Below are 27,253 nucleotides of genomic sequence, written 5' to 3'. Positions count from 1 at the left end.
AATTTTCTTGAAGAGATCTCTAGTCATCCCCATTTTGTTGTTTTCCTCTATTTCTTTGCATTGATCACTGAGGAAGGCTTTCTTATCTCTTCTTGCTATTCTTTGGAACTCTACATTCAGATGCTTATATCTTTCCTTTTCTCCTTTACTTTTAGCTTCTCTTCTTTTCACAGCTATTTGTAAGGCCTCCCCAGACAGCCATTTTGCTTTTTGCATTTCTTTTCCATGGGGATGGTCTTGATCCCTGTCTCCTGTACAATGTCACGAACCTCGGTCCATAGTTCATCAGGCACTCTATCTATCAGATCTAGGCCCTTAAATCTATTTCTCACTTCCACTGTACAATCATAAGGGATTTGATTTAGGTCATACCTGAATGGTCTAGTGGTTTTCCCTACTTTCTTCAATTTAAGTCTGAATTTGGCAATAAGGAGCTCATGATCTGAGCCACAGTCAGCTCCTGGTCTTGTTTTTGCTGACTGTATAGAGCATCTCCATCTTTGGCTGAAAAGAATATAATCAATCTGATTTCGGTGTTGACCATCTGGTGATGTCCATGTGTAGAGTCTTCTCTTGTGTTGTTGGAAGAAGGTGTTTGCTATGACTAGTGCGTTCTCTTGGCAAAATTCTATTAGCCTTTGCCCTGCTTCATTCCGTATTCCAAGGCCAAATTTGCCTGTTACTCCAGGTGTTTCTTGACTTCCTACTTTTGCATTCCAGTCCCCTATAATGACAAGGACATCTTTTTTGGGTGTTAGTTCTAAAAGGTCTTGTAGGTCTTCATACACACACACACAGACAGAAGTCGTTCAGTCGTGTCCGACTCTTTGCGACCCCATGGATTATAGCCTACCAGGATCCTCGTTCCATGGGATTTTCCAGGCATGAATACTGGAGTGGGTTGCCGTTTCCTTCTCCAGGGCATCTTCCTGACCCAGGGATCGAAACTGGGTCTCCCGCATTGTAGGCAGACGCTTTACCGTCTGAGCTACCAGGGAAGTCCTTCAACTTCAGCTTCTTCAGCGTTACTGGTTGGGCCATAGACTTGGATTACTATGATATTGAATGATTTGCCTTGAAACCAACAGAGATCATTCTGTTGTTTTTAAGATTGCATCCAAGTACTGCATTTCTGACTCTTTTGTTGACCATGATGGCTACTCCATTTCTTCTAAGGGATTCTTGCCCACAGTAGTAGATATAATGGTCATCTGAGTTAAATTCACCCATTCCAGTCCATTTTAGTTAGCTGATTCCTAGAATATCGACATTCACTCTTGCCATCTCCTGTTTGACCACTTCCAATTTGCCTTGATTCATGGACCTGACATTCCAGGTTCCTATGCAATATTGCTCTTTACAGCATCGGACCTTGCTTCTATCACCAGTCACATCCACAACTGGGTATTGTTTTTGCTTTGGCTCCATCCCTTCATTCTTTCCAGAGTTATTTCTCCAATGATCTCCAGTAGCATATTGGGCATTTACCAACCTGGGGAGTTACTCTTTCAGTATCCTATCATTTTGCCTTTTCATACTGTTCATGGGGTTCTCAAGGCAAGAATACTGAAGTGGTTTGCTTTTGTTAATAACTGCGTTGGTTGTAATAGGCCATCGTGGTCACTGGATGGTGACCTAGCTCGTGTTTTCACATTTGTGACTATTTTATTTTTTGCACTGGGTGTACGCCGGAAAAAAATAAAGCATGTGGATTCCTCAAAAAATAAAAATAAAAAAATGCTTGGAGAAGGAAATGGCAACCCACTGCAGTATTCTTGCCTGGCAAAGTCTATGGGCAGAGGAGCCTGGAGGGCTGCAGTCCATGGGGTTATATGACTGAGCACACAGACATGAGGGTGGAGGGAGATGGGCTGGTAGCAATAAACTGGTAGAACTAAAAAAATTTTTTTTAATTTCTCATTGAGCATTTCTGTATTCCAATCTCTGTTCTCTGCATAGGGGAAGAAGAGTAAACAAAGAAAAAAATCCTTGCCCTCATCCTTCTTAGATTCCAGTGGGAAGGGGCAAAAAAACTAACCATATTGATAAAGAGCATATATATAATAGATATATCTCAGTGTCTACAGGAGAGTGGCAGTGAGCACCTGTCTTTTCTTCCTCCCCAGACCCTGCACAGATCTTTGATTCTCATCACACACAAAGAAGCCTCTACTCTGCCCTAACCACCCCTTCTGAGGACCCAACCCTAGCCTTGTTCCATGTTCTAGGCAGAATGCTTCTGGTACTGGAGGGCTGCCAGAATGACTGAGGTGAGGCTGGGACAGGCCTAGGGACTGTAAGGGTAGTTCCTAGCTGTAAGCCTGTCATCTCAGGCACTTAGAGAACTTCAGATGTGTGATGAATGGTGGCCAGTATGTGCTGCAGTTGGTTCAACTTGCATTAAATTAATAGGCCCCCAAGTCTCCCTCCCACCACATGAAAAAAGTAAGTTAACAAGCTCAATTTTGGAAGAATTGGAAATTCTTACAGGTCTTCCTTTTAAGAGCATGTCAGTCTATTCAGAAACAATAACTTCATCATAATATAGCATATATTTATCAGTTCAGAGTGAATCATGGACCTGAATGTAATAGGTAAAACACTGAAACATCTAGAAATATAGGAGACATCTTTATGACCTTGGGTTAGGCAAATATTTCTTAGGTAGGATACAAAATGTGGCAAATATACACAAAGATCGAGTCGGTCATTAAAATTTTAAAGATTTGCCCTTTGAAAACCACTGTGAAAAAAGCAAGCAAGCAAGCTACAGCAAGGCGCTTTCGTGAAACAGATTCTGTCCAAGTATTTGTATCCACAATATACAAAGAATATGGGATTCCCTGGTTGCTCAGATGGTGGAGTCTACCTGCAGAACGGGAGACCTGGGTTCGATCCCTGGATCGGGAACATCCCCTGGAAAGGGGAATGGCAACCCACTCCAGTATTCTTGCCTGGAGAATCCCGTGGATGGAGGAGCCTGGCAGGCTACAGTCCATGGGGTCGCAGAGTCAGACAGACTGGGCAACTTCACTTTATACGAAGAATATTTTCAATGGAGAAAAACTGTGACCACAAGAGGGCGCCCTTTCACTAGCAAAACCTTCTAGTTGTATGTTTGGGAACAAGACGCCGAAGTACTTTAGGATGAAAGCCTGTTGTCCAACCAAATTGGATCTGCTCAGCTGCTGGCAGTAAAGCCAATTTACTGACCCAGGTTATAATGCAAGAAAGGGCATCGTTTATTGCAGGCACCAAGCAAGACGTCCCAGGCAACTAGTGCTGTAAAGACCTGAACTCACTCCCCAATGATTTTCAGGGAAAGATTTTCGGAGACCGGATGAGAGCGGATTTGTGGAGATGTGCGATCATCTGGTGGACATTCTTCTGATTGGTTGGTGATGAGGTAATCAGGAGTCAATATCATCAGCCTTCTGATTCCAGCCAATCTGGGGTCTACCGGCTTGTGAGTAGCAAGCAGTTAACTTCTTCCACCTGGTGGGGGTTTCAGTCTGAGCAAAACAATTAAAAGGACCTGGCTTAGAATAATAACTATAGCCTTTGAGGAACTTTTTTTTTTTAAGTCCTTGACTTTGTTTAATGACTAAGTCGTTGTTATTTTGTCTTACTTGACTGTTTTCCTTTCTTTCTGCATTTTCTCACTCCTCTGAATTTATTCTTGGAATTCAAGGAAACCCTAGGAGGTTAAAGGTTTTTTGTTTTGTTTTTTAACAAACAAGAGGCAGGTGGAGGACCCGGGTGGGGGTGCAGTTGTCCTGGGAGGGTCCCCTTGGGTCCTGCTCTGTTCCAGGAGCACAGAATATACCTCCTGAGTTAAGGGGGAAAATATGCATAATTTTTATATATGTATGTATATATACATAGGCTTCCGAGGTGGCACTGCAGGTAAAGAACCTGCCTGCAATACAGGCAGGAGATCTGGGTTCGATCCTTGGGTTGGGAAGATCCCCTGGAGAAGAGAATGGCAACCCATTCCAGTATTTGTGCCTGGAGAATCCCATGTATAGAGGAGCCTAGCAGGCAACAGTCTGTGGGGTCCCAAGAGACGGACACGACTGAGCGACTAACACACACACACATATATACACAGGGAAAATGATAAAGCAAAAGGGACAAGCTATTAACATTGGGGAAAGTGGGTGAAGGGAATATTCAGAGTTCTTCATCTGATCCTGTAACTTTTTCATAAGCTTGAAATTATATCAAAATAAAAAGTTACCAAGTTATGCCCTAGTTCATACTAGAAAGCATAGATAGCCAACCAGTGATCAAAGAACATGAGTGATGGGTTTTAATTGTCTGAGACCATTAGCTTTCATTCGTTTTCCTGTATCTCTGGTTTGATTGCTGTGTTTTCCAAGAATATAACTGGTGATACAAACTCATTAAGGAATTTTATTTTATTTTTTAAAGATTTATTTATTTTATTTTTGGCTGTGCTGGGTCTTTGTTGCTGCTAGTATGAGGGCTTACTATAGTCGCAGGGGGCACAGGCTTCTCATTGCAGTGGTGTCTCCTGCTGCGGAGCATGGGCTCTAGGGGTTCAGGTTTCAGTAGTTGCAGCCCATGGGCTCAGTAGCTGTGATTAGGGGGCTCTAGAGAGCAGACTTAGTTGCTCTTCGTTGTGGTGCACAGGCTTGGTTGCTCTGTAATATGTGGGATCCTCCTAGACCAGGGGTCGAACTGCTGTTCCTGGATTACAAGACAGATTCTTAACCACAGGACCACCAGGGAAGCCCCCTTTAAGGAATTTTATAATAGCTTACTTGCATTGAAAACAGTGGGTCCCAAATGAAGCTGCTACCCCAAGTCACGTGAAAGCTTTTTGTTTTTTTCATCCCAAATTTTCTTCTCACATTTATTTCCATAAAGGATAAATTGACACACAGATTGGGTTAGCGACGGGGAACATTCTCCATCATCACGTGGAATTGTCATGTCCCTCACTGCGAATCCATGGAGAATACAGGTTCTTGCAATGGGATGACCAGATCAGCTGCATCAGCCACGCCCCCGCCGCCCCCACCCCTGGTCTGGCTAGAAGTGCAGATTCTCCAGCCCTACACCAGACCTTCTCACCAGAATCTTCAATGCTGGAGGCCAGCCATCTGTGTTTTAACAACTCTCCCTGTTGTTAAAATCCCCACCAATGATTCTGATTCACACACAAGTTTAAGAACTATTGACTAGGGCTTCCCTGGTGGCTCAGTGGTAAAGAATCTGCCTGCCAATGCAGGAGACACAGGTTCCATCCCTGATCCGAGAAGATCCCACATGCCAAGAAGCAACTAACCCCATGAGCCACAACTACTGATTCTGTGCCCTAGAGCTGGGGAGCCACACTACTGAAGCCCAACACTCTGTAGAATTCTGCAACAAGAGAAGCTATGGCAATGAGAAGCCCACGCACCACAACTACAGAGTCGCCCCTACTCCTCACAGTTAGAGAAAAGCCTGCTGTCAGCAGCGAAGACCCAGCACAGCCGAAAATAAATCAAATTATATTTTAAAAAAAGAGAATCATTAACTCAAAGATATAAAGGTAAGTACTCTAAGAAAAGAAAAATAACACAACAGGTTCCAAGGAACCCCACCAAGGACCCAGTAGAAGATGCTCATTTGTCATTTGAGATCTTTGAGTTCTCTTTGCTTTGTTTTATTTTGTGTGTATATTTAATTGAAATCTGGTTGATTTACAATATTATATCAGTATCAGGTTACAGCGTTATGCATGATTTAGTGTTTGCAGACAACACACCATTAAAAGTTATTAGAGAAGAATGGATTTATTTCATATTTAGAAGCAATGCATCAGCGTACTTCTTTGTGGAACTTTTTTTTAAAGTATCCTAGATGCTAAATAATAGAAAGATGGATAAACAGATGAACTGAGGAGTCAGGGGTCCACCCACCACAAGAACCCAGACCCATTTGACTCTGTGATTCTGGTGTCCAGCGTCAGAAGATGGGCAGAAATGAGCTTCAACATCAAGGCTGGAGCTGGACACAGCCTGGCAGCTTATGAGGACAAGCTGGCATCTGGCCACCAGATGTCTTTCTGAGAAGGACAAAAATTCCTGCCACCGGGAATCCCCTAATGTAAGAGTTTTTCCCAATGGGAGGATGTGGAGCAACTGGGCCCTCAGGCTCTGCTGGAGGGGAAAGAAGATGGGGCAGCCACCTTGGAAAGAACCTGGCAGCTTCTGAAAAAGTTAAGCAGACACCTGATCCTACCATTCCTAGCTCATAGGCATCCCCCAGAGAGAGAGGAAAGCAAATTCCAACACACATACCTGCACACAGATGCTCATAACAGCTTTACTCATGATCACCCCAAACTGGAAACAATGTCCATCTGCAGTTGATTGGATAAACAGAGCAGTCCATTCATGCGGTAGAATAAATAGCACGAGGCCACAAAGAGGAATCAAGTATGGACCCACGCAAAAACATAGATGAACCTTAAAAAAACATGCTCAGTGAAAGAAGCCAGACACAAAAGATTACAACCTTATGACTACATTTAGATGATATTTCCAGAAAAGGAAATATCTACAGGGACAGAAAGCTATGGACGGGAGCGAAGGAGAGAGCAATTCAAGAGGGAGGACTTTTTGGTGGTGCAGTGGTTAAGACACTGCACTTCCAATGCAAGGGGCTCGGTTTCGATTCCTGGTCAGGAGATTAAGACCCCCACATTGCTGTACGGTGCGGCAAAAAAAAAAAAAAAAAAAACTTTTTTTAATTAAAAGAAAAAGTACAAGAGGGAAATTTCTGAGGTGATGGAAATTTGCTGAAATTGGATCGTGGTGATGGTTGTCCAATTGGACAAATTTACTAAAAACCATCGTGGAACCCTATGCTGAAAAACTGGTCAACACACGTTTTCTAAATTACACTTCAATGAAGGTGTAATAAAAAGTTTTGCCAGCAGAGGGTACCAGAGACCACAAATTCAACTCAGAACTGGCCTGGGGAGGAGGTTCTCCTTTACCCGCTGCCTTCTTCTTTTACCACTTCATAGAGGGAGTGAGCAGAGAAGGCAATGGCAACCCACTCCAGTACTCTTGCCTAGAAAATCCCATAGATGGAGGAGCCTGGTAGGCTGCAGTCCATGGGGTCGAGAAGAGTCAGACACGACTGAGCGACTTCACTTTCACTTTTCACTTTCATGCATTGGAGAAGGAAATGGCAACCCACTCCAGTGTTCTTGCCTGGAGAATCCCAAGGACGGAGGAGCCTGGTAGGCTGCCATCTATGGGGTCGCACAGAGTCAGACACGACTGAAGTGACTTAGCAGCAGCAGCAGCAGCAGCAGCAAAGGGAGTGAGGGGACTCCCAGGGAGGTGTTCTGCAGCCTCTCCATGCCGTGGGGGTCTCGCTGGAATAAAGTCACCACCTGCCTTTAGATGAGGCCATGGCAATGAACAACTGGCCATCTAGGGGATTGCCAGGAAGCCCTCAGCAGTCCACCAGCCTTGATCCGGATGAGCCCTAAATTACACCAGGTGGCAGGATGCCCAAGACTCTTAAGCATGTGATGGGGGAAGGAGGTGATATTGAGACATCCCATGGATCACACCCCTTTACTAAGTCCCAGAGTTAGGGTCCTTACAGGACAAAATATGAATTGGGATGAACTGACACTCTCCGATTGGCTTCCCTGCTGGCTCAATGGTAAATAACCTGCCTGCCCACGCAGGAGATGCTGGTTTGATCACTGGGTGGGGAAGATCGTCTGAAGGAAGAAATGGCAACCCAATCCAGTATTCTTGCCTGGAGAGTCCCATGGACAGAGGAGCCTGGTAGGCTACAGTCCATGGGGTCGCAAAGAGTTGGACACAACTAAGCGACTGAGCATGCAGGCACAAAGATAGATTTTAGTCCTAACCTGCACCCGCCCCCACCCCCACCAACATACACACATAGCTGGGAATGGGACTGTGTTTGGAAATAGCATCTTAGCAGTGTAGTTAGTTCAGATGAGGTCCTACTAGAGGGGGCCCCTAAATCCAGTGACTGGTGTCCTTATAAGAAGAGGGAAATCTGGGGACTTCCCTGGCTAAGGGGCTAAGGGGCTAAACGTGGCTAAGACTCCACGTTCCCAGTGCAGGGGGCCCAGGTTCTATCACTGGTCAGGGAACTAGATCCCACATGCTACAATTAAGATTGAAGATCCTATGTGATGCAACTAAGATCCGAGGCAGTGAAATAAATACTTAAGAAGAAGAAGAGTGAAATTTGCACACAGATGCTGTGTGAAGACAGAAGCAAAGCTCTAGGGGAGATGCTTCTGCAAACCAAGGACACAGGAGGCTGGTAAAGCCAGAGGCTGGAGGAGGCAGGAAGGACCCTCCCCTGCAGCTTGCAGAAGGAGCAGGGCCCCAGGCTGCCAAAGCCTTGATTTTGGACTTCCGGCCTCAAGAATGCAAGAGAATACATTTCTGTTGTTTTAAGCCACCCGGTTTGTGGTTATTGGTGACAGCAACGCCAGGAAACAAATACAAACCTCCTTCCACCAGGTGGCACAAAGCAAACCTCAGTCAATTCTTAGTAATTTGATCAATTCACTTTTCCTGGGGTCAGGCTAAGATCAAGGGGATTCTTGTGGAGGCTGAGAGTGGGGCCAGCTGGGCACATGGGGCTGTGAGCAGACCCTAGCCCAGCCAGTGACTTGGCTGTTCTGCTGTTCAGTCACTGTTCTGCTGCATCTTGGTCTTTCGTCTGTTGCCTGGACTCGAAGGCTCTTCTACCTGCTCCGGTCACTTGGCCATTGTCTCTGGCCCACAGGGCCCTCTGGGAGGTTCTGGGGATAGCAGAGAGAACATGCAGGGAGGAGGGATTGAAACCTGTCACCACCTCCCTCTGGTCACTCCATCCTGGGCTCTCTCTAGAGCCTTCTGTTGGGTCCGCACCCAACCCAGGTGACCCTGAGGCCTCTGGGCACCCAGGTTGGAGATCTCCAAGGCTCAGGGAATTCCAAAGCTTTGGAAATGCAAACCCGCTTTCTCTCAAATGTTCATCAGACCTTGATTTTCCAAAGTTAATCACAGCAACTCAGAGCCAAGAAGGAAATCTTTGCTTCCTTCCCTCCTCACTGCTGTGTCATCTGTCCCTTTCCTGAGGGCTCAAGGAGGTTGCATGCTTGTCAGACAGGCTGGAGCAAGTGGGAACAGTAAAAGGAAGATGCAGGGGTGAGCCCACACCAGCCAAAGGGCCCACCATGACCCCAGCCACGGGTGCAGGGGGCTTTCCACAGGTGAGAAAAGAAGTGCCGCTATGAAATGCCTCCCATTTCTGCATGGACATAGGAACTTCTCTCTCTCTTTAAAAAATATTTCTTGGGCTGCGCTGGGTCTTAGCTGTAGCGCTTGGGATTTTTTAGTATGGCATGCAATCTCTTAGTTGCAGCATGTGGGATCTAGTTCCCTGACCAGGGATCAGACTCCGGCCCTCTGCATCGGGCGTGCGGAGTCTTAACCAATGGACCACCAGAGAGCGCCCAGGAATTTCTCTTTTGTTTTTTTAAGAATTTCAGATCTATAAAACTAACACAACATTTAGTAAATTAAATGTTTAGTAAGGAACTAAAGAGCCTCTTGATGAAAGTGAAAGAGGAGAGTGAAAAAGCTGGCTTAAAACTCAACATTCAGAAAACTAAGATCATGGCATCCGGTCCCATCACTTCATGGCAAATAGATGGGGAAACAATGGAAACAGTGACCAATTTTATTTTCTTGGGCTCCCAAATCACTGCAGATGGTGACTGCAGCCATGAAATTAAAAGACACTTGCTCCTTGGAAGAAAAACTTTGGCCAACCTAGACAGTATATTAAAAAACAGAGACATTACTTTGCCAACAAAGGTCCATCTAGTCAAAGATATGGTTTTCCTAGTAGTCATGTATGGATGTGAGAGTTGTATCATGAAGAAAGCTGAGTGCTGAAGAATTGATGCTTTTGAACTGTGGTGTTGGAGAAGACTCTTGAGAGTCCCCTGGACCTCAAGGAGATCAAACCAGTCAATCCTAAAGGAAATCAATCCTGACTATTCATTGGAAGGATTGATGCTGAAGCTGAAGCTCCAATACTTTGGCCACCTGATGCAAAGAACTGACTCATTGGAAAAGACCCTGATGCTGGGATAGATTGAGGGCAGGAGAAGAAGGGGACGACAGAGGATGAGATGGTTGGATGGCATAACCGACTCAATGGACATGGGTTTGAGTAAGCTCTGGGAGTTGGTGATGGACAGGGAAGCCTGGTGTGCTGCAGTCCATGGGGTCGCAAAGAGTCGGACACAACTGAGCAACTGAACTGAACACAACACTGTAAATCAATTATGTGCCTAGTCATTTAGTCACGTCCAACTCTTTGCAACCCCATGGACTGTAGCCCACGAGGCTCCTGTGTGTGTAGGATTTCCCAAGTAAGAATACTGGAGTGTGTTGCCATTTCCTTCTCCAGAGGATCTTCCCCATCCAGGGATCGAACTCATGTCTTCTGAATTGGCAGGCAGGTTCCTAAGCACTAGCGCCACCTGGCAAGCCCCAGTACTGGAGATTTTCTATACTCCAATACAAAATACAAAAAGAGAATCTCAGACCTGCACTAACCAGTGGAACTTTCTGAGATGGTGGGAATGTTATAGATCTGCAGAGCAGCCAGTCGTCCCCAGCCAGGTGCGGCTACTGAGCGGTTGACATCGATTCAGCCCGTGGCCCCAGAGGAACCGAGTTTGAAATTTTATTTCATTTTAATTCATTTAAATAACCACAGGTAGCCAGTGGATATTGTGGGAGACAAGACAGCCCCGGATAATAAACTGGTGTGTCCGGCTGACCCTCTACAACCATGGAGAGGAGTGGAGCACGCAGAGGGAGGCAATTAGCAGGCTGGACCATAAATAAAATACACTTCAATTATGGGCCAGTGAAGGGATGGTGGGCAAAAACCTGTATTTGAGGCTTATACATGGTAGCTCTCACTTTGTCCTCCACAAACAAGCCACAGAACCCGATTTGTGTGTTTACCTCATAACCTCTGGGGGCTACGCGTCCTAGGATCCGAACCCTCAGTCACCCGTTTCCCTTCCACATCCACCCCATCTCCACGACAAAGCTCGGACTTTGGTGGGGAAGATTTCTCTGGTTTGTGTGAATCCCAAACCTGCCTACCCCCACCCCGCTTCACCACCACTCCCCTGGCCCCTCCTTCCCCACCCTAGTGCCTGTGGCCAGGAGCAGACACACAGGAGAATCAGCATTGTGTGAGTTTTGAACACAGCAGGGTTTAGGGCTACGGAGATTACAAGATTAGCTTCAATATAAACCAGATTTGGAGAAAAATAAGAACTGTGTCCGGGGGATGGATGCCTTCCTGAACTGGTGACCTCTGAGCTAGAGTTGAAGGTGAAGTATCCAGCCGGGGGAACAGCCCAGGAGGGAACAGCCAGGGCGAAGGTTCTGGGGAGGGTACAAACTTGACCTCTCACTCCCACACTCTGCACTGGCCACTTCCCATCTCAAGCAGGCCATTTCACACCAAAAACAGGACTCCTGAACCTCTCCACACACACCCCACCCTTATCTCTGAGGTCACCCCCAAGCTTAGAGTAGAACTAGGCTTCCCCTCTTGGCCTTGAACCTGGAAAAGTGTACCAGTTCCAAGGCCTTCGCAGTTCCTGCCTTTGGTTCTCAGATTTCTCAGAGCCTCAATCCCCGGGCTTGGAGGGTTGCTGGGAAAATTCGCTGATAAAATGCACAGCCCCAGGCTTGCCTCCTAGGAGGCTGGATAAAAGGGAGTCTTTGAATTTTCCCCAAGAAAGGAGACCGAAGCTTCGTTTGCACTGCACGTTATTTAATACTGAGGAGAAGGTGCTTAGTCCATATCTAAGGATCGGAGTGAGAGTGCTTCCATTCCCCGCCCCACCCTCAGCCAGGAGCCGCTCCAGGGCAGAACGAAAAATTGACGAGGCTTCTCACAAAACAAGAATACACACCTCCCAGTCTCTCCTCAAGCTGCACCTTGTGACCCCAAACCCCTTGCCTTAACTAAATATCCTCATCTCTGCCGGAACCCCAAATTGCTTACAACTCTGCATGCTGCCCTTCCCCGCCTCGGGACCGCAAGGGTTAAGCGCAGGCGCTGGGCCCGCTGATTGACAGCCCGTCCCGCGGCTGGGGAGAGCCGACCAATAAGAGATAGGAGTCGCGGCACACGTGGGTAGGCGCCCTTACGATTGGTCAGCGCCGCCGGCGGCCGCCTGCGGAGCCCGATCCCACGTGCAGCTGCTGCTAGTTCATTGACCGGCTTCGTGGTGCACGGGGCGGCGGGGCGGGGCGGGGCCGGGGTGGGCGGGGGCGGGGGCGGGGCGGGGCCCGATGGGTCAATTGGCCTCCGGGGAGGGGGGTGCTTCCTGTCCGCCTGAACTTGGCTGACCCTGGCGGCTTCCTTCTGGGCCACCATCCTAAAAGAGGTGGGTAGGCCTTTGGATCTCTTGGCAGACCCCAGGGTCCCTGGGCTGGGGAGAAGGTTGGAAGGGTGCTGAGGGGCAGAAGTAAAGAAGGAGTTCAGTGCCGCAGAACTGATTAGGTCTCTTTCTTTCTGAGAAATTTCTCATTCACCTAGCCAACTCTTATTCATCCTTCAAAACCCCTTTCCAAATCATGTTCTCCGGTGCTTTAGGAAATTGTTTCAAAACTAAATTGGAGCTTTGATATCTTTCTCTGGGGTTCCTCAAGCCCTGACTGCTCCTAGAAGGAAATGTATATGTTTGGCACCATACCCTGCGCCCCACCTCACAGAGTGAAGCCCCAGGGGCTCCCCACCAGGAATCAGCACAGCTGGAAGCCCCAGAGAGAGGTGAATGAAGAACATCGGATGTAGAGAATGCAGTGGGGTGCTGGCAGTTAGGGAGGGGATTGGAGGCCCAGGACTCAGTCCTAGAGGGAAGATCAAGGTGGGCCAAGGGTGGGGTGGGGCTAGTTGTGTCTCTGTTCCTGATCAGCCTTCTGCGCTCAAGATCTGTCATCTCCTTGTTAATTTTAGAGTCCTGGCTAAAGTCCTTGTTACTGAAGCCTGAAGAGTGACCTCTTGGGGTCATCTCAGCCCCCACGGGCACCCTCAAAACATGGTAAGGCATTACCCCTGAGGGGAGGGGCGAGGAGCCAGCAGCTCAGCTCAAGTCTCTCTCTCCTGCTTCTAAGGGAGAGACATGGGCTGGCTAGTCAGGCCTTTAAGCTGGGGATACTAAGTCATCATACTTTAAGGCGCTTTCGTTTTAAAATTAAACATTTTATCACCCAGGTGATAAACACCTGGCTACATCATCTATTCAGTTAATATTTTACAAGTCCCTTCCCCTTTCCTGCCCTCAACCCCATTACTTCCTAGGGAAAACCACTTCTAACAGTTTAGGCCAGGGGCCGGCAAGCTTCTATAACAGGCCAGAAAGTAAATATTTTCAACTTTAGGCCAAGAATCAAGATGGAAGATACTGTGTGGGCACTTAAGTAATAACAGAGAGAGAGCAAATGACTTTCAGGTCTCAGGAGGTCCCACCATGCCCTCTTTGGGGCTGATGACCTGACAGCAAGTATGCTGGCAGTCTGTGGGTTTTATTCATCCCCCACTTTGACTTCTCCAGGCACATCCTGAGGCCAACCTTCCAGCCCGGAACTATCAGGAAGCCCTGGATCGGCTCAAGCAGCATTTCCCCAGGTGAGGACAATCCCCGGGGGCTAGAGGCACCGCTGTGGCCGGAAGTCCCATAGAGAGAAAGAACCCCAGCTTTGTCTCCATGGCCCAAAATGCAGGACCAGTGTGGGCAGCAATCATGTGGGAGGGTGAAGCAGAAGAAAAGGAAAACCAGTAATACCAATCCTGGCTTTCATTTCAGTTTTTGACTGTGTGTGGTTCAGTGTGAATTTGCTCACATTCAATTATATTTTATAAAATACTGCATTAAAATCATGTTCGTCTTGATGCTACCTTCAGTGTGGCGTGTGGAAGGGACTAGCTTCCTTAATGGAACTGCCCTGCTGGGGGACTGAGGGCAGGGCACATTCTGGGGAAGGGTCTTGAGGCCTCCACTTCCAGCAGGTCTGTCTTCCCCGGCAGGTTCCCCACTCACTTGGCGACGCAGGTGGACCTCGCTTACGGCTTGGTGAGCCCCGCCCCCACCTGTCAGCCCGTCTGGAGCCACCTGGAAAGGCTGTTGTGTTTAGTCTCATAATCCGGGTTAGGGGACACTGCCTCTACTTTGCTTGCTTTAGGCAATGCAAAGAACCCACTGAGCCCCAGCTTCGTGTGTTTTTCTTCTTTTAAATGGAATTCAGTCATAGACACTTTTATTTTTATTTTTTTGGCTATGCTGGGTCTTTGTTGCTGCTCTCAGGCTTTCTTTAGTTGTGGCGATTGGGGGCTACGCTCTAGTTAGGGTTGAGAGCTTCTCATTGCAGAGCACAGGACTCAGTAGTTGTGGCTTTCATGCTCTAGAGCACAGGCTCAGAGCTGTGGCACCTGGGCTCAGATGCTCTGAGGCATGTGGGATCTTCCCTGGCCAGGAACTGAACCCATGTCTCCTGCACTGGCAGGCGGATTCCTTACCACTGAACCACCAGGGAAGCCCATGTGAGTTTTTCTTAATAAAAACCTTGCTGTGAAAACAGGCAATTCCATATTTAAATTAGGGAGATGTCTCTTCAGGCCACAGTTGGTCAGTTAGGAGTATATAGCATATGACTAGAGTCCCTGCCCTTCAGCAGTTTGTATTGCAGTGTGTGCTATCTTCTGGAACTTTCCACGATGTTAGGAATGTTCTCTATCAACAGGGTCCGGTATGGCACCCACCAGCCCCACGTGGCTACTGTGCTCCTGTAAGGAGCTGAATTTTTATTGATTTAAAGAGCCTTATTTGACTGGTGGCACCCTCATTGGACAAAGCAGCTCTAGGGGGAGGAGGGAGACAAATATGTAACTAGAGAAGCAAGATGTCACAAAAATGTAAGTGCTTAAAAGAAAATAGAAGGTGAAGGGGTGAAAATGAGTCAGGGTTTTGAGCTCAGTTAGTCAGGAAGGGCTTTTTGGAGGAAGTGACGTGCTCAGCGAAACATCAAAGATAAGGAGTTTCTGTCACCCTAGAGAGAACAGGGAAGGTTGTTTCAGTCAGCAAGCATAGCATATGCAGAGGCCCTGGAGAAGGACTGTGCCTGGTGTTGGAGGAACAGTGAGGAGGCCCGTGTGGCTGGAGCAGTGAGTGAGGGGGAAAGAGGGAGGCGGAGACGGCAGGGAGGGGACAGGGCAGGTCACAGCCCCCTTTGGCCTCCTCTTCATATCTAGAATGACAGTCAGTTGTTGCTCAGTCACTCAGTCGTGTCTGACTCTTTGTGACACCATGGACTGCAGCATGCCAGGCTTCCCTGTCCTCCACTATCTCTGGAACCTGCTCAAACTCATGTCCACTAAGTGGTGATGCCATCCATCTCATCCTCTGTTGCCCACTTCTCCTGCCCTCAATCTTTCCTGGTGCCAGAATCTTTTCCAATGAGTTGGCTCTTCGCATGAGGTGGCCAAAGTATTGTAGCTTCAGTTTCAGCATCAGTCCTTCCAATGAATATTCAGGGTTGATTTCCTTTGGTATTGATTGGTTTGATCTCCTTGCAGTACAAGGGACTCTCAAGAGTCTTCTTCAGAACCACAGTTTGAAAGCATAACAGCCAGGGGTCTCCCTAATTACCTCCCACTCTGAGTATGGTTGGCCGTATCCCACTTGATGAGAGCAGAGACCAGAGAGGTATCACAACTTGTCCAGGGTCACACAGCTGGGGAGAGGGCCGCACAACACTAAGTCTTGCGCTCTTGCTCATGTCCGTCGACTGCCTCATGTGACTGCTGGTGTCTTTGCAGGTCCTGAAAATCCAGCAGGGGATCCAGGAGCATCTCAAGCAGGTGAATGAGTGACGGGAGCTTGGGTGTCGAGGGAGGGCTGCCCTCCTTGCATGGCAGGAGAAAGGGGGAGAGAGGAGGGCAGGGAGGGACAGGGCAGGTGGTGGAGGGACAGGGCAGGTGGTGCAGGCCCCAGCAGGCTGCAGGGGAAGACTTGGGCTTCCCCCTGCCCCCTGGGAGGTGGGAGGGCTGCAGATAGAGGGGGTGAGGCCTGAAGTGGAACCCCAGGATATGAGGTAGCCCCACATCTCAGGAGTGCATCTCTGATCCTGTGCCTCTCTTTCTGAGCCTGCTCCCAATCCCCATGGGGCTGGAGAAGGCCAGGGGCCTGTCAGCACTTCACAGGTCAGTTACTTCTGCTAGGAAGGGGCCGTTATGTGCCAGGCACAGCCGAATGCAGTCTCCATGTATCTGAGGTTCTCAACGGCCTGGCTTACACTGGCAGGGGAGAGCAGGCCTGCACCAGACCTCCCCTCCTCCCACATGGGGCGCCTTGCCCAAGCTGAAGCACAGCTTCCACCCTGCCTGTCCTCCCGCCACCTGGCTCCTTTCTCCTGGGCACTGGCAGGACTTTTCCGCCTGTGCCACATGTGACTGGCGGAGGGCCAGGGCCGTGTCTGCGACTTAGCAGAGCCTGGGGTGAGAAGCTCAGGGAACAGGGAAAGACAGATCCAGAGTAGAGCGGGGTGGAGGAGGAGGGGCCAGGAAGCAAGCAGAACACGGTTATTCATTCAACAGATATTTATCCATCACCTCCTTGCCAAGTACGGTTGTAGGCGCCAGGGAAATAGCAAAAGAGAACACAGACAAACCGCTGCCCTCGGGGTGAGAGGAACTTGGTAAACAGAAGTGTCAGATGGTGAGGACTGGGCATGGTGGGAGGTGGAATTAAGCAGCCCCAAGGGGATGTGGAGGGAGGGGGGTACCAAGGTGGCAGTAGGTTACAATTCAGGGTGGTCAGGGACGACTCTGGCATTTGAGCAAATTCTTGAAGGAGATCAGAGGAGGCAGGAGGATAGGTATATGAATGAGGAGTAGCCCTGGCAGAGGCACAGCCTGTGCAAAGGCCCTGCGGCAGGACTGTGCCTGGCCCTCGCGTGTTGGGGGAACAACCAGGAGGGCCCTGTGGCTGGAGCAGAGTGAGCCGGGGGGAAGAGGAAGGAGAGGAGGGAGGGAGGGGATGGGGCAGGTCGTGCAGGGCCTTGTGGGCTGCAGGAGGACTTGGGTTTTTGCTCTGGGGATGGTGGGAGCCCTAGAGGGCTGTGGGCAGAGGAGGGGGCGGGCCCTGACTCAGATGCTCACCAGCACCCTCTGGTGCCTGCTGCGGGGAGGAGGCACAGGAGTTGGGGTCCAGTTAGGACTATCCAGGTGTGGGAGGCTGATCACTGGAAAGGTTTGGTGGTGAGAAACAGGCAGAGTGGTGATGTGTTTGGAGGAGGAAATTCATAGCAGGTGCTGAGCATCGAAGGGTCTGAGGAGGATCCCAGAGGGTCTCCACCAAGCATCTCTCCCCCCACAGAGAGCCCCAGGTAATGCTTACTCCTGGTTCTGCACAGACCACCACCCCCTCTCCTGTTTTCAGTCCCTCCTCTACCAGCTTCCCCCGATGTGCATTTAAAATCCCGAGCAGCAGCAGCAGGGCCCGTGCTCCCCAGCCCGCCTGCACACAGCTCTCCCCAGGGAGGGCCAGCTCGCAGGCAGGAGGGAGCAGCACTTTTCATGCTGAGTGCATTAAAGTGCCAGTAAATTGCGCATTAACGAGCCAGGGCGAATTGGGGAAGGCTCCCCTGGGCCTTGTGCTGCTGGGAGGCCCAGCTGGGGAATCCATCTCTGGCTGCCCTAGGAAGCAGCCGCCTGGAGCTACGGAGGGCTCAGGGAGGGGGTCCTCACCCCAGCCTCTCCCTCCCCGATCCTGTCCGCCCCAGTGACAGGCAGGAAATTCGACTAGGCTGCAAGTGGGGACAGGTAAACACAGCCCAGCCACCGCATATCCTGACTTTGGGAAATTGACTTTGGGGCTCTGAGCCTCGTTTTCTCATCTGCAGAATGGGAACCTCAGTGGTGCCCATTCAACAGAACTAAGAGCCACGGTCAGCACCCACGCCACATTCCTTAGCAGTTATTTCTTTCTGTGAATCAGAACATTTCCCCAGGATTTCGGAATTCACCCTGGGCCAAACAGTATCTTGGTATCCACCACGGAGAAGAGGCATGTGCATTGGTAAAGCCCATGGGCACTGCCTCCAAAGCCACAGGCCAAAGACCAAACCCATGTCCTCCTCTGCAGTAGACATGGGACATGTGTGGCTATTTACATTTTAGTTGGCAATCAAGTGGCACCGTCCACATGTCAAGGACTCAACCTTAGCAGGCAGGTCTAGAACATTGTTAATATCACTATATTTAGTCTTCCTGGACTAAATATAGCTGCATATACGCACATTCTCACAGAGCCTTTTATCAGCCTGAGAAGGTGGGTCTCCACAGCGAATTCCTGGCAGTACTGTAGGGGTGCTTCCTGTCTTGGATGGTTTGTGTCCTCGGCTGGAGGCCAGGAACATTGTAGGAGCTGCTGCCCTTGGTTCTTTTTATTTATTTGACTGTACCAAGTCTTAGTTGAGGCATGTGGGATCTAGTTCCCCTGACCAGGGATCAAACCCAGACCCCTTGCACTGAGAACTTAGAGTCTTAGCCACTGGTCCACCAGGAAAATCCCTGTCCTTGGTTCTTGAGCCTTTGGATGTGGCCGGTGGGCCTCAGGGTTGCATTTTATTTTATTTTTTTGACCACGTCCTACTGCATGTGCGCTCTTTGTTCCCTGACTAGGGATAGAACCTGTAACTGCTGGGCCACCAGGGAAGTGCCCGCATTCCTAATTATACTGAACTTTATATTTAAATAGCCACCTGCAGCCTGTCTGTGCAAAGGAAGGAGAGGTTAAAATGGAGAGGTTAAAATCGATTCTAGTACTTGGGCCAGAAAAGCTTTGTGGAGAAAAGCAGTAGAATGCGCCATAGGAGGGAGCCTGTCCTAAAGGAACAGATGGGCAACTTTCTGGGAGGGAGAAAGAAAATTTAGGGAGCCTTCCGTGACCACAGAAACTATTGACTTAAACCTGGAATCGGTAGCAGTCACATTGCTTGACTTTTTTTTTTTTTAGTATTTATTTGGCTGTACTGAGGGCTTACTTGTGGCATGTGGGATCTAGTTCCCTGACCAGGGATTGAACCCAGGCTCCCTGCATTGGGAGCACAGAGTCAGCCACTGGACCATCAGAGAAGCTTTAAAGAAAGAAAGTTAAGTCACTCAGTCATACCCGACTTTTTATGACCCCATGGACTGTAGCCCACCAGGCTCCTCTGTCCATTGGATTCTCCAGGCAAGAATACTGGAGTGGGTTGCCATTTCCTTCTCCAGGGGGTCTTCCCAACCCAGGGATCAAACCCAGGTCTCCTGCATTGCAGGCAGACGCTTTAACCTCTGAGCCACCAGGGAAGCCCCAGAGAAGCCTTGGCTCCACTTTAAATGTAAAATAAGTGACCAGTCAGGTTCCCTGGCTGCCCTGTTGCCAGCCCTGCTCCTGAAGAGGAAACCATCGATTTCTTAGGATCTTTGCAACATTTCAGCAAATTCAAATGTTAGTCCCCACACGGGGGGACCTGGGTAACAGGGCTTTGCTTCTTGAAGCCATTTTAAGTGGCAGTGGCATTTGGGCCCAAGAAAATGTGAGTTTGATGACTTGACCATCTTAGAGTGGTGACTGGTTGTTAGGGCTCGATTTTTGTCACCTGCGGTCATGGCTGCCTTCTGGGTACCAAGAGCTTGCTTTTTGCTGGGTGACCACAAATCCACCCAAAAACGTTCAAGGGAGGTGGTGTACCCCATATTGTCCACGAGGAAACTGGCTTGTTGAAACGGGTTTGTCCTTAAGGGTTTTTTTTCTTTTTAAATTATTTATTTGACTGCACTGGGTCCTAGTTGCAGCACACAGGATTTTCAGTCTTGGTTGCAGCATTTGTTGTTGGTGTTCAGTCGCTCAGTCGTGTCTGACTCTTTGCGACCCCATGGACTGCAGCACACCAGGCTTCCCTGTCCTTCACTGTCTCCTGGAGTTTGTTCAAACTCACATCCATTGAGATGGTGATGCCATCCAACCATCTCATCCTCTGTCATTCCCTTCTCCTCCTGCCTTCAATCTTTCCCAGCATCAGGGTCTTTTCCAATGAGTTGGCTCTTCACATCAGGTGGCCAAACTATTGGAGCTTCATCTTCAGCATCAGTCCTTCCAATGAATATTCAGGTTGATTTCCTTTAAAGGGTTGACTGGTTGCAGCATGCTGGATCTTGAACTGCAGCATTTGAACTTAGTTGGAGCACGTGGGATCTAGTTCCCTGACCAGGGATCGAACCCAGGCCCCTTGCATTGGGAGTGTGGACTCTTAGCCACTGGACCACCAGGGAGGTCCCCCAGGGCTGTCCTTTAATGAAGCTTTAATGGGATGACCTTCTCCCCTCCAGGCAGAAAACTTCCTACAGATGATGGAGACCTGCAGCCAATCCCTAGGCTTCCAGCTCGGAGAGGTAGGTTCCTGGGTCCTCCAGGAGGGTGGGGTTGGGCTTGGGGCAAAGGGTGCATCCTTGTGTCCCTCACCCACGACCCTGCGCTTCCAGAACCAGGGGAGCCAGCCCTCCCTCAGTGAGCAACCCAGCCAGGACCCCCAGCACCCAGGGGCCACGCCCCCACAGACCTCCAGTCTCCAGGATCTAGACTTCGAAGACGTCCTGGTCATGAGGTCATCTGACTGGTTCCAGCGATCCCCCAGAGTGAACAGTGACACAGTCCGCCAGCGAGACACGCAGCCGTGCTGGGACTTGGAGCCCCAGTTTTCACAGGATATTCTGACTGAGCAGCTCTGGGAGATTTTTGCTGGGACCCAGGACCAGGGAGAGCACCCAAGACACAGGAGTAAGCCTCCCTGGGGGTGAGGAGACAGGGGGGCTCAGGCCACGTGGAGAGGCAGCATCTGTTGAACTTGGTTGCCCTGCCTTCTCTCCCTTATCCCTTCCTGTCATTCTAGTGACAGACCAGGTGCCAGGCCATGTAAGTAACTGGAATCCTCAGTACCCAGAGGAGAGGGCTTTGTCTTGACTGGGTTCCCTGGTAGGGACCTCTGGGTGCCTGTGGGATTGGCCTGCCCACCCCCTTACCCCTTGGAGACCCTCAGAGAATACCTGCAGCTCAGCCTCAATGGAAGGATGGGACTTCTGGCAGCTAGAGCATCTTGTCTACACTGCCTGGACCCTCCCACCGTGTTCCGCTTCTCAGACTAACCCTGGCACATCTTTGGTTTGAACTGATTTCCCCAATTCCCATGGGCAGGAGAGCCAGGAGCCAGGACCACGATACTTGGGAGTGAAAATGCTTCCCAAGGACACTCTGGGTAATCCAGGGGGAGAAGGGCAGTCCGCCCTGGGAGGGAGGGGGCATGCTTGCCACTGATTCAGTCTTGTCTCTGCCCAGTTTTCCTCCCACCCACTCCCTCCCCCAGCTCCTCTGAGGGCTCCCGAGAGGGAAGCCCAAGCCTGGGTGCTGTAGGACAGGAGATGCTCTCCCACATGGCCCAGGTAAGACCTTGCACTCCACACAAAAGCTAGGGGGGAGGTGGTCAAGACAGGAGGAGGATGTGGCTCAGGTGTGACCTCATCCACCCACAGGAGCTTGCCAGGAAGACCTATCAATTTCTGAAGCCCATGTAAGTATGTCCCAACCTGTGGTCTGAGGCTAGGGAAGCCCAGATGTAGGGATGAGAAGACTTTCTGGAGGAAGGGGCAAAATGCTTAGGATCTTGAAGGATGAATAGGAGTTTGGGATAGGACAAAGCATTCAGGGCAGAGGGGAGCAGTGTTCCATTACAGGAGACAGAGAATACCTGGAGGAATGTGTATAGGACCTTGGGGGATGTAGAGTGTGCTGGAGAAATGAGGCTTGAGAGAATCCATAAACCTGAAGAGGAAGGAAGCCCTTTTAGGGTTTGCTGGGTGCCCTACTCCAGGCAGAGAAGCTCTCAGGCAGGCTGCTGATTCTGAGGCCTTCTCTCTCAAGATGCTGGGACCTCGAGGACTTTGAAAACACATGGAATAGGCCTGATGCCTTGCCTTGGCAGTCCAGGAAGCTGGCGGTTCCACACAGAGTGGAGAAGATGCGGAGACTAGAACATGGGGAGCCCGTGCTGGCCACGGCTATCAGCAGCTTCACCCGGCACGCCTTCACCTGCAGCAGGGGTGGCGTCAAGGTGTGGAGCCTGGTGGGCCAGGTGATGAAGGCCAGGTTTCCAGAGAGCTTCTTGAGAGTAGAGGTGAGGGCTCTGGGGCGGGGCTTGTGGGAACTGGGAGTGCCCTGCCCCCTGCAGGGGAGGAAGCTCACCTCAGACTCTGCCCACCCCAGACACCAGGGGCCTACCTGCGCACCTGCCTGCTGTTCTCAAACAGCACAACCCTGCTCACGGGCGGCCACAACCTGGCTGGTGTGAGCCTGTGGGACCTGACGGCGCCTTCCCTGCGCGTGAGAGCCGAACTGCCCTGCGCGGGCCTCACCTGCCAGGCCCTGGCTGCCAGCCCCGAGGACAGCCTGGCTTTTGCTGGCTTCACCAATGGCAGCGTCAGGATCTGGGACCTGCGGGACTGGAGTGTGGTCAGGTGTGGCCCAGGGGAGAGCCTCTTCCTGTCTTGGCCCCTGAGCAGGAACCCAGCAGTTTCAAGGCCAAAGCCCCTCTCCTTTGGGAACTCTTACATTGGAAAGTTGAAGACCTGGGTTCATGTCATGGCTGGGCTATTTGTCTGAAGCCCTGTTGTGGGACTTCTTGTCTGCCTTCGTTTCCCCATCTGTCACCCCGATGTGATTGGGCAACATAATTCCCAGTTGGGGAGCTGTGCCAGGCCCTGTGGGGTGCTGAGCAGCATCCCAGCCCTCACCCACTCAATGCTAGGAGCACAGATATCCCCAGGCATGGTCCCCTGGGGCTTAGACTCACCCCTGGGGAGTGTGATTGGGTGTCCCCGGGGGTGCAGAGCTTAAAGTCTGAGCTCTGACCTCCCACCCTATGCCTCTCCTGGGCCAGGGACCTGCCTGGACATCCGAACGGTGCCAAGAGCATTGCTGTTAAAGACCAGCACGTCTGGACGGGGGGTCTGGATGCCTGCCTGCGGTGCTGGGATCTGAGGGCCACTGGGGAGCCCCAAGAATACCAGTTTGAATCTCAGGTGTGCAGCTGGGATGGGTCCTGCTTGGTCAGTAGCAGCTGGGCCTGGGACTGAAGGAGGTTGATGCTGGGGGAAGGGCAGGGGGAGTGGTACCTCAAGTCTCCGTGATGCTGTGAAGAGAGGGTTGCTTAGCTACATCCCCCTCCATTGCCCAGATAACATTGGATGCTTTTGTACTCTGTATCAAGGGATCATATTCTGAGTCTCTGTGATAATCTGGTAAGGTAGAGAGGACCACACTCATATTGTAGATGACCCAACCTAGGCCGGAAATGTGAAGTTGCTTGTTGGTGCCTCCCAGCCAGGAAGCGGGCAGGTGGTCAGGCCCCCAGGGTGGGTTCCTGGGCTCCTGCCACCTCTTGACCTGGCTAGGACCTGACCAATGTTTTCCTTGCTGTCTTCTCCCCAGATAATGAGCCTGTCCCCCAGCCCCCACGAGGACTGGGTGCTGGTGGGCACGGCCAATGGCCAGCAGTGGCTGCAGCCCAGCCTCGGGGGCCAGAAGCGCATGGTGGGGTGTAAGGACGGCACCATCCTTGAACTCAAGTTCTCCCCTGTGGGTGAGTGGCCAGGAAGGACCGGGGAGTCCCCCGTGGGCCCCAGCGGTCCTCAGCCTCCCACAGGGCGCTGCCTCACTCAGACCCACTCCACCCAGCCCTTTCTTCTCTTTTTTTAATATTTATGTATTTGACTGCACTGGGTCTTAGTTGCGGCATAAAAGATCTTTAGCTGCAGCATGTGGGATCTAGTTCCCTGACCAGGGATCAAACCTGGGGCCCCTGCATTGGGAGCATGGAATGTTACCCCCTGGACCACCAGGAAAGTCTCCTTCTCAGCCCTTTCTGACCCCTCCTGACCAACCCCCCTGACCATGCCCTTCATCAGCAGGAACTCCCCTGAGAGATGCTATCTGCAGGGGCTCACTCTGGGAGGTGTGAGGGCTCCAGTCCTCAGCTGCCAGCTTTCTCTGTGACTGGGCCCCCCCTGCCTCTTCCCAGGCCAGTGGTGGGTGAGTGTGGGGACAGACAACCTGGTCAGCATCTTCAGCATGCCCGCGGGGACCCTGGCGCTCCAGGTACAAGGGTAGGGCAGGAGGGTGGCGCATGCGTGTCCTGGGTGCTGAGGGGCCAGGTCTGGGGGTCCAAATGCAGAGGCCCCCACCAAAAGGGACCACGTTTGAACGGATGGGCAGATGTTAAGAACAAGAATGGGCGAGTCCCTCGCTCTGCCCCCCAACCCTCCCAGGTGCCCGAGAGATCCTCTGTCATGTGCTGTGACGTGTCCCCCAGCAACCACCTGATCGTCACAGGGTGCAGGGACCACGCCTCGGTGTACCAGCTCACATACTGAGGGCTCGCCGGGGTGGGCAGGCTCGCACGATGAGCGATCTTTGTCATGTGTAATAAAGCAATTGGAAAAAGCACTGGTCCAGTGCTGTGTCCTGTCCCCTGGCACCTCATGGAGGTTTGAAGGGACTTTGTCCAGCCCAGGTCTCTACATTTGAGTCCACCTCTCCTGAGAGTCAGGTCAGAGCCACTGACCCTTGTCGTCAAGAGAACTGGACATGGAGCCCCCTGCCTTATTTCTTTCCCTGAGTGTGTGGAGGAAATGGCAACCCCCTCCAGTATTTTTGCCTGGAGGATTCCATGGACAGAGGAGCCTGGCAGGCTACAGTCCATGGGATTGCAAAAAGACTGAAGCGGCTTAGCACGTGTAGCATGAGGGATCTTAGTTCCCCAACCAGGCGTGGAACCCATGCCCCCTGCAGTGGAAAAGTGGAGTCTTAACCTGTGGACTGCCAGGGAAGTCTCTGGAGCCCTTCTTCCTGCTCCACTGAGCTCTTGTGATCTCATGGAGAGATGCTCCCAGCCCTGCCTGCACAGCCCCAGGAGTGGCTCCTCAGTCCTTCCCAAGATACCCGTGTCCATATAGACCAGGGCTTCTACTCCCCAGGGGTGAGTCTAAGCCCAGGGGACCATGTCTGGGGACATCTGTGCTCCTGGCATTGAGTGGGTAGGGGCTGGGATGCTGCTCAGCACCCCACAGGGCCTGGCACAGCTCCCCAACCGGGAATTATGCAGCCCCAATGTCAGCTGTGCCGAGGAGAGACTGGTTTACTGGGGGTGGCTCTTGCTGGCCAGCACTTTTCCACCCACTAAGTAAGGTTCTGAAATCACCATTTGCTCACCCTGTCCCTCCAGGATGAGCAATGTCCCCAGTTCCCCAACCCAAAACAAAAAGGCAGTTGTGATAAATACATTTATTTCCCCAAGGTCCTCCTGTGTATCTGGCCCCACATTCAGCAGGGGAGGACACGAGGGGTCAGCCAGAGCATGGATGAGATTTAGGGCTCATGGTAGGACTAGGGGGGAGGTTCGGAATGACCCTCCCCTGGGAGTCAGGCCAGGGATGCAGGAAGAAGGGGGTCTCAGTAGACCACCTCATACACAGTGGCCTTCTTGTCCCCAGAGCCTGTCACGATGTACTTGTTGTTCCCGGAGATGTCACAACTGAGCACGGAGGAGGACTCCTTGGACTGTGGACAGGAGAGGGCGGGGGAGGGGAGAGTGAGGCGCGGCCAAGGCCAGCACGGTCTGGCTCGTGCTCCTGACCACCTGCACATTCAGAGGGAAGACACAAGGCAACTGGGGCAGCGCCTGTCCCCAGGGGTGAGCTATGGTCAAGGCCGGAGCTGAGACAGGACTTGGGGCCCAACACGGGGAGCCTAGCCATGAGGACAGAAGGAGGGTAACAGTTCTTCCAGAGAACAGTGATGATGCTCCTGGGAAGAGCAGGACCTCAGTTCCCTAGAACAGGAGAACCACCATCTCCTGGGAAGCTCAGAGAGGGTGTGTACCAGACATGAGGTCACACAGCACAGAAGACAGCTAAGGCTTAAAGTAGGATGACCTACACCAGCACTCTGCGAACTGTTTCTTTTTTTGTCCATGCAGCTTAAGGGATCTTAGTTCCCTGACCAGGGATTGAACCTAAGCTCTGGGCAGTGAGAGCACAGAGTCCTAACCACTGGACCACCAGGGAATTCCCTCAGCAATCTACTTCTGAAAAGGGCCCAGTGGTAAATTTTCAGGCTTTTACCTGAAAGCTCATTTAAGTCCAATGAGCTCTGGCCCTTAAGTGCAAGGACGAAATCAGTCAGTGTTACATCATCTACTATTTTTTTTTCCCTAACAACCCTTTAAAAAATGTAAAAACTGTTCCTCATCGAGCAGGATGGCTCTAAGAAAGATGCCAGAGTAAGTGTTGTGGAGGATGGAGAGAAATCGGAACCCTTCCATATTGCCAGTGGGAATGAAAAATTTGGGAAAGATTCTGGCAGTTCCTCCAAAGATTAAACAACTCTCAGCAATTCCATTCCAAGATATCTGCCCAGGAGAAATGAAAACAAGCATGCACAGGAGAATGTACATGAATGTTCACAGCAGCGCAATTCACAGCAGCCCAGAAGTGGAGACAACCCTAGTACCAACCAACAGGTGATGGATGAACACAGTATGGCCCATCCACACAGTAGAATATTAGCCTCTATATATTCCTTAAAACAGAAGGAAGCTCTGACACCTGCTACATCATGGATGGACCTTGGGGATGTGATGCTCAGTGAGAGAAGCGAGACACAGAAGAATAAATTTTGTGTGATCCCACTTACATGAGTCATCAAATCCACAGAGACAGGAAGTAGATGGTGGGGCCAGGGGATGGGAAGTCAGTGTCTCATGGGGACAGAGTTTCAGTATGGGAAGATGAGAAAGTTCTGGAGATGATGGTAGGGATGGTTGTAGGACAGTGTGGATGTACTTAATGCCACTGAGCCCTGCATGTAAAAATGGTCAAGATGGTGAATTTTATATGGATTTATCACAACACTTCCCTGGTGGCTCAGATGGTAAAGTGTCTGCCTACAATGCGGGAGACCTGGGTTCAATCCCTGGGTCAGGAAGATCCCTTAGAGAAGGAAATGGCAACCCACTCCAGTATTCTTGCCTGGAAAATCCCATGGACG

At 50.7% G+C, this 27,253-nt stretch overlaps 2 protein-coding genes across 8 annotated transcripts in view; one reads left to right on the top strand and one right to left on the bottom strand.

The window, feature by feature from the left end:
* The window catches only part of TLE6 (TLE family member 6, subcortical maternal complex member), a 45,818-nt gene extending 21,166 nt beyond the window's left edge, over positions 1–24,652 (top strand). Inside the window, exons 1-17 of one of the 4 annotated variants that reach the window (XM_070793151.1) lie at positions 12,406–12,499; positions 13,072–13,156; positions 13,670–13,743; positions 14,143–14,188; positions 15,931–15,972; positions 20,488–20,550; positions 20,641–20,935; positions 21,048–21,070; positions 21,350–21,410; positions 21,491–21,594; positions 21,685–21,722; positions 22,073–22,325; positions 22,415–22,665; positions 23,088–23,229; positions 23,639–23,789; positions 24,228–24,304; positions 24,475–24,652. In XM_070793151.1, the coding sequence (XP_070649252.1) occupies positions 13,154–13,156; positions 13,670–13,743; positions 14,143–14,188; positions 15,931–15,972; positions 20,488–20,550; positions 20,641–20,935; positions 21,048–21,070; positions 21,350–21,410; positions 21,491–21,594; positions 21,685–21,722; positions 22,073–22,325; positions 22,415–22,665; positions 23,088–23,229; positions 23,639–23,789; positions 24,228–24,304; positions 24,475–24,579 (1,728 nt within the window). In that variant the 5' untranslated portion in view covers positions 12,406–12,499; positions 13,072–13,153 and the 3' untranslated portion in view covers positions 24,580–24,652. Of the gene's footprint in view, positions 1–12,405; positions 12,500–13,071; positions 13,157–13,669; positions 13,744–14,142; positions 14,189–15,156; positions 15,277–15,930; positions 15,973–20,487; positions 20,551–20,640; positions 20,936–21,047; positions 21,071–21,349; positions 21,411–21,490; positions 21,595–21,684; positions 21,723–22,072; positions 22,326–22,414; positions 22,666–23,087; positions 23,230–23,638; positions 23,790–24,227; positions 24,305–24,474 lie in introns of those variants that run through there. The other 3 variants (XM_070793152.1, XM_070793153.1, XM_070793154.1) reach the window with 3 other exon arrangements.
* Positions 24,653–25,474: 822 nt separating this feature from the next.
* TLE2 (TLE family member 2, transcriptional corepressor) overlaps positions 25,475–27,253 on the bottom strand; it is a 29,411-nt gene continuing 27,632 nt past the window's right edge. For all 4 annotated transcript variants that reach the window (XM_070793146.1, XM_070793148.1, XM_070793147.1 and 1 more), the window contains one exon: positions 25,475–25,765. In XM_070793146.1, the coding sequence (XP_070649247.1) occupies positions 25,658–25,765 (108 nt within the window). In that variant the 3' untranslated portion in view covers positions 25,475–25,657. The remainder of the gene's footprint in view (positions 25,766–27,253) is intronic.

The sequence above is a fragment of the Bos indicus genome, chromosome 7 (genome assembly GCF_029378745.1).
Source record: "Bos indicus isolate NIAB-ARS_2022 breed Sahiwal x Tharparkar chromosome 7, NIAB-ARS_B.indTharparkar_mat_pri_1.0, whole genome shotgun sequence".
NCBI lineage: Eukaryota > Metazoa > Chordata > Mammalia > Artiodactyla > Bovidae > Bos > Bos indicus.
The sequence above is the reverse complement of the archived record's forward strand: the minus strand, read 5'-3'. Positions and strand labels throughout refer to the sequence as shown.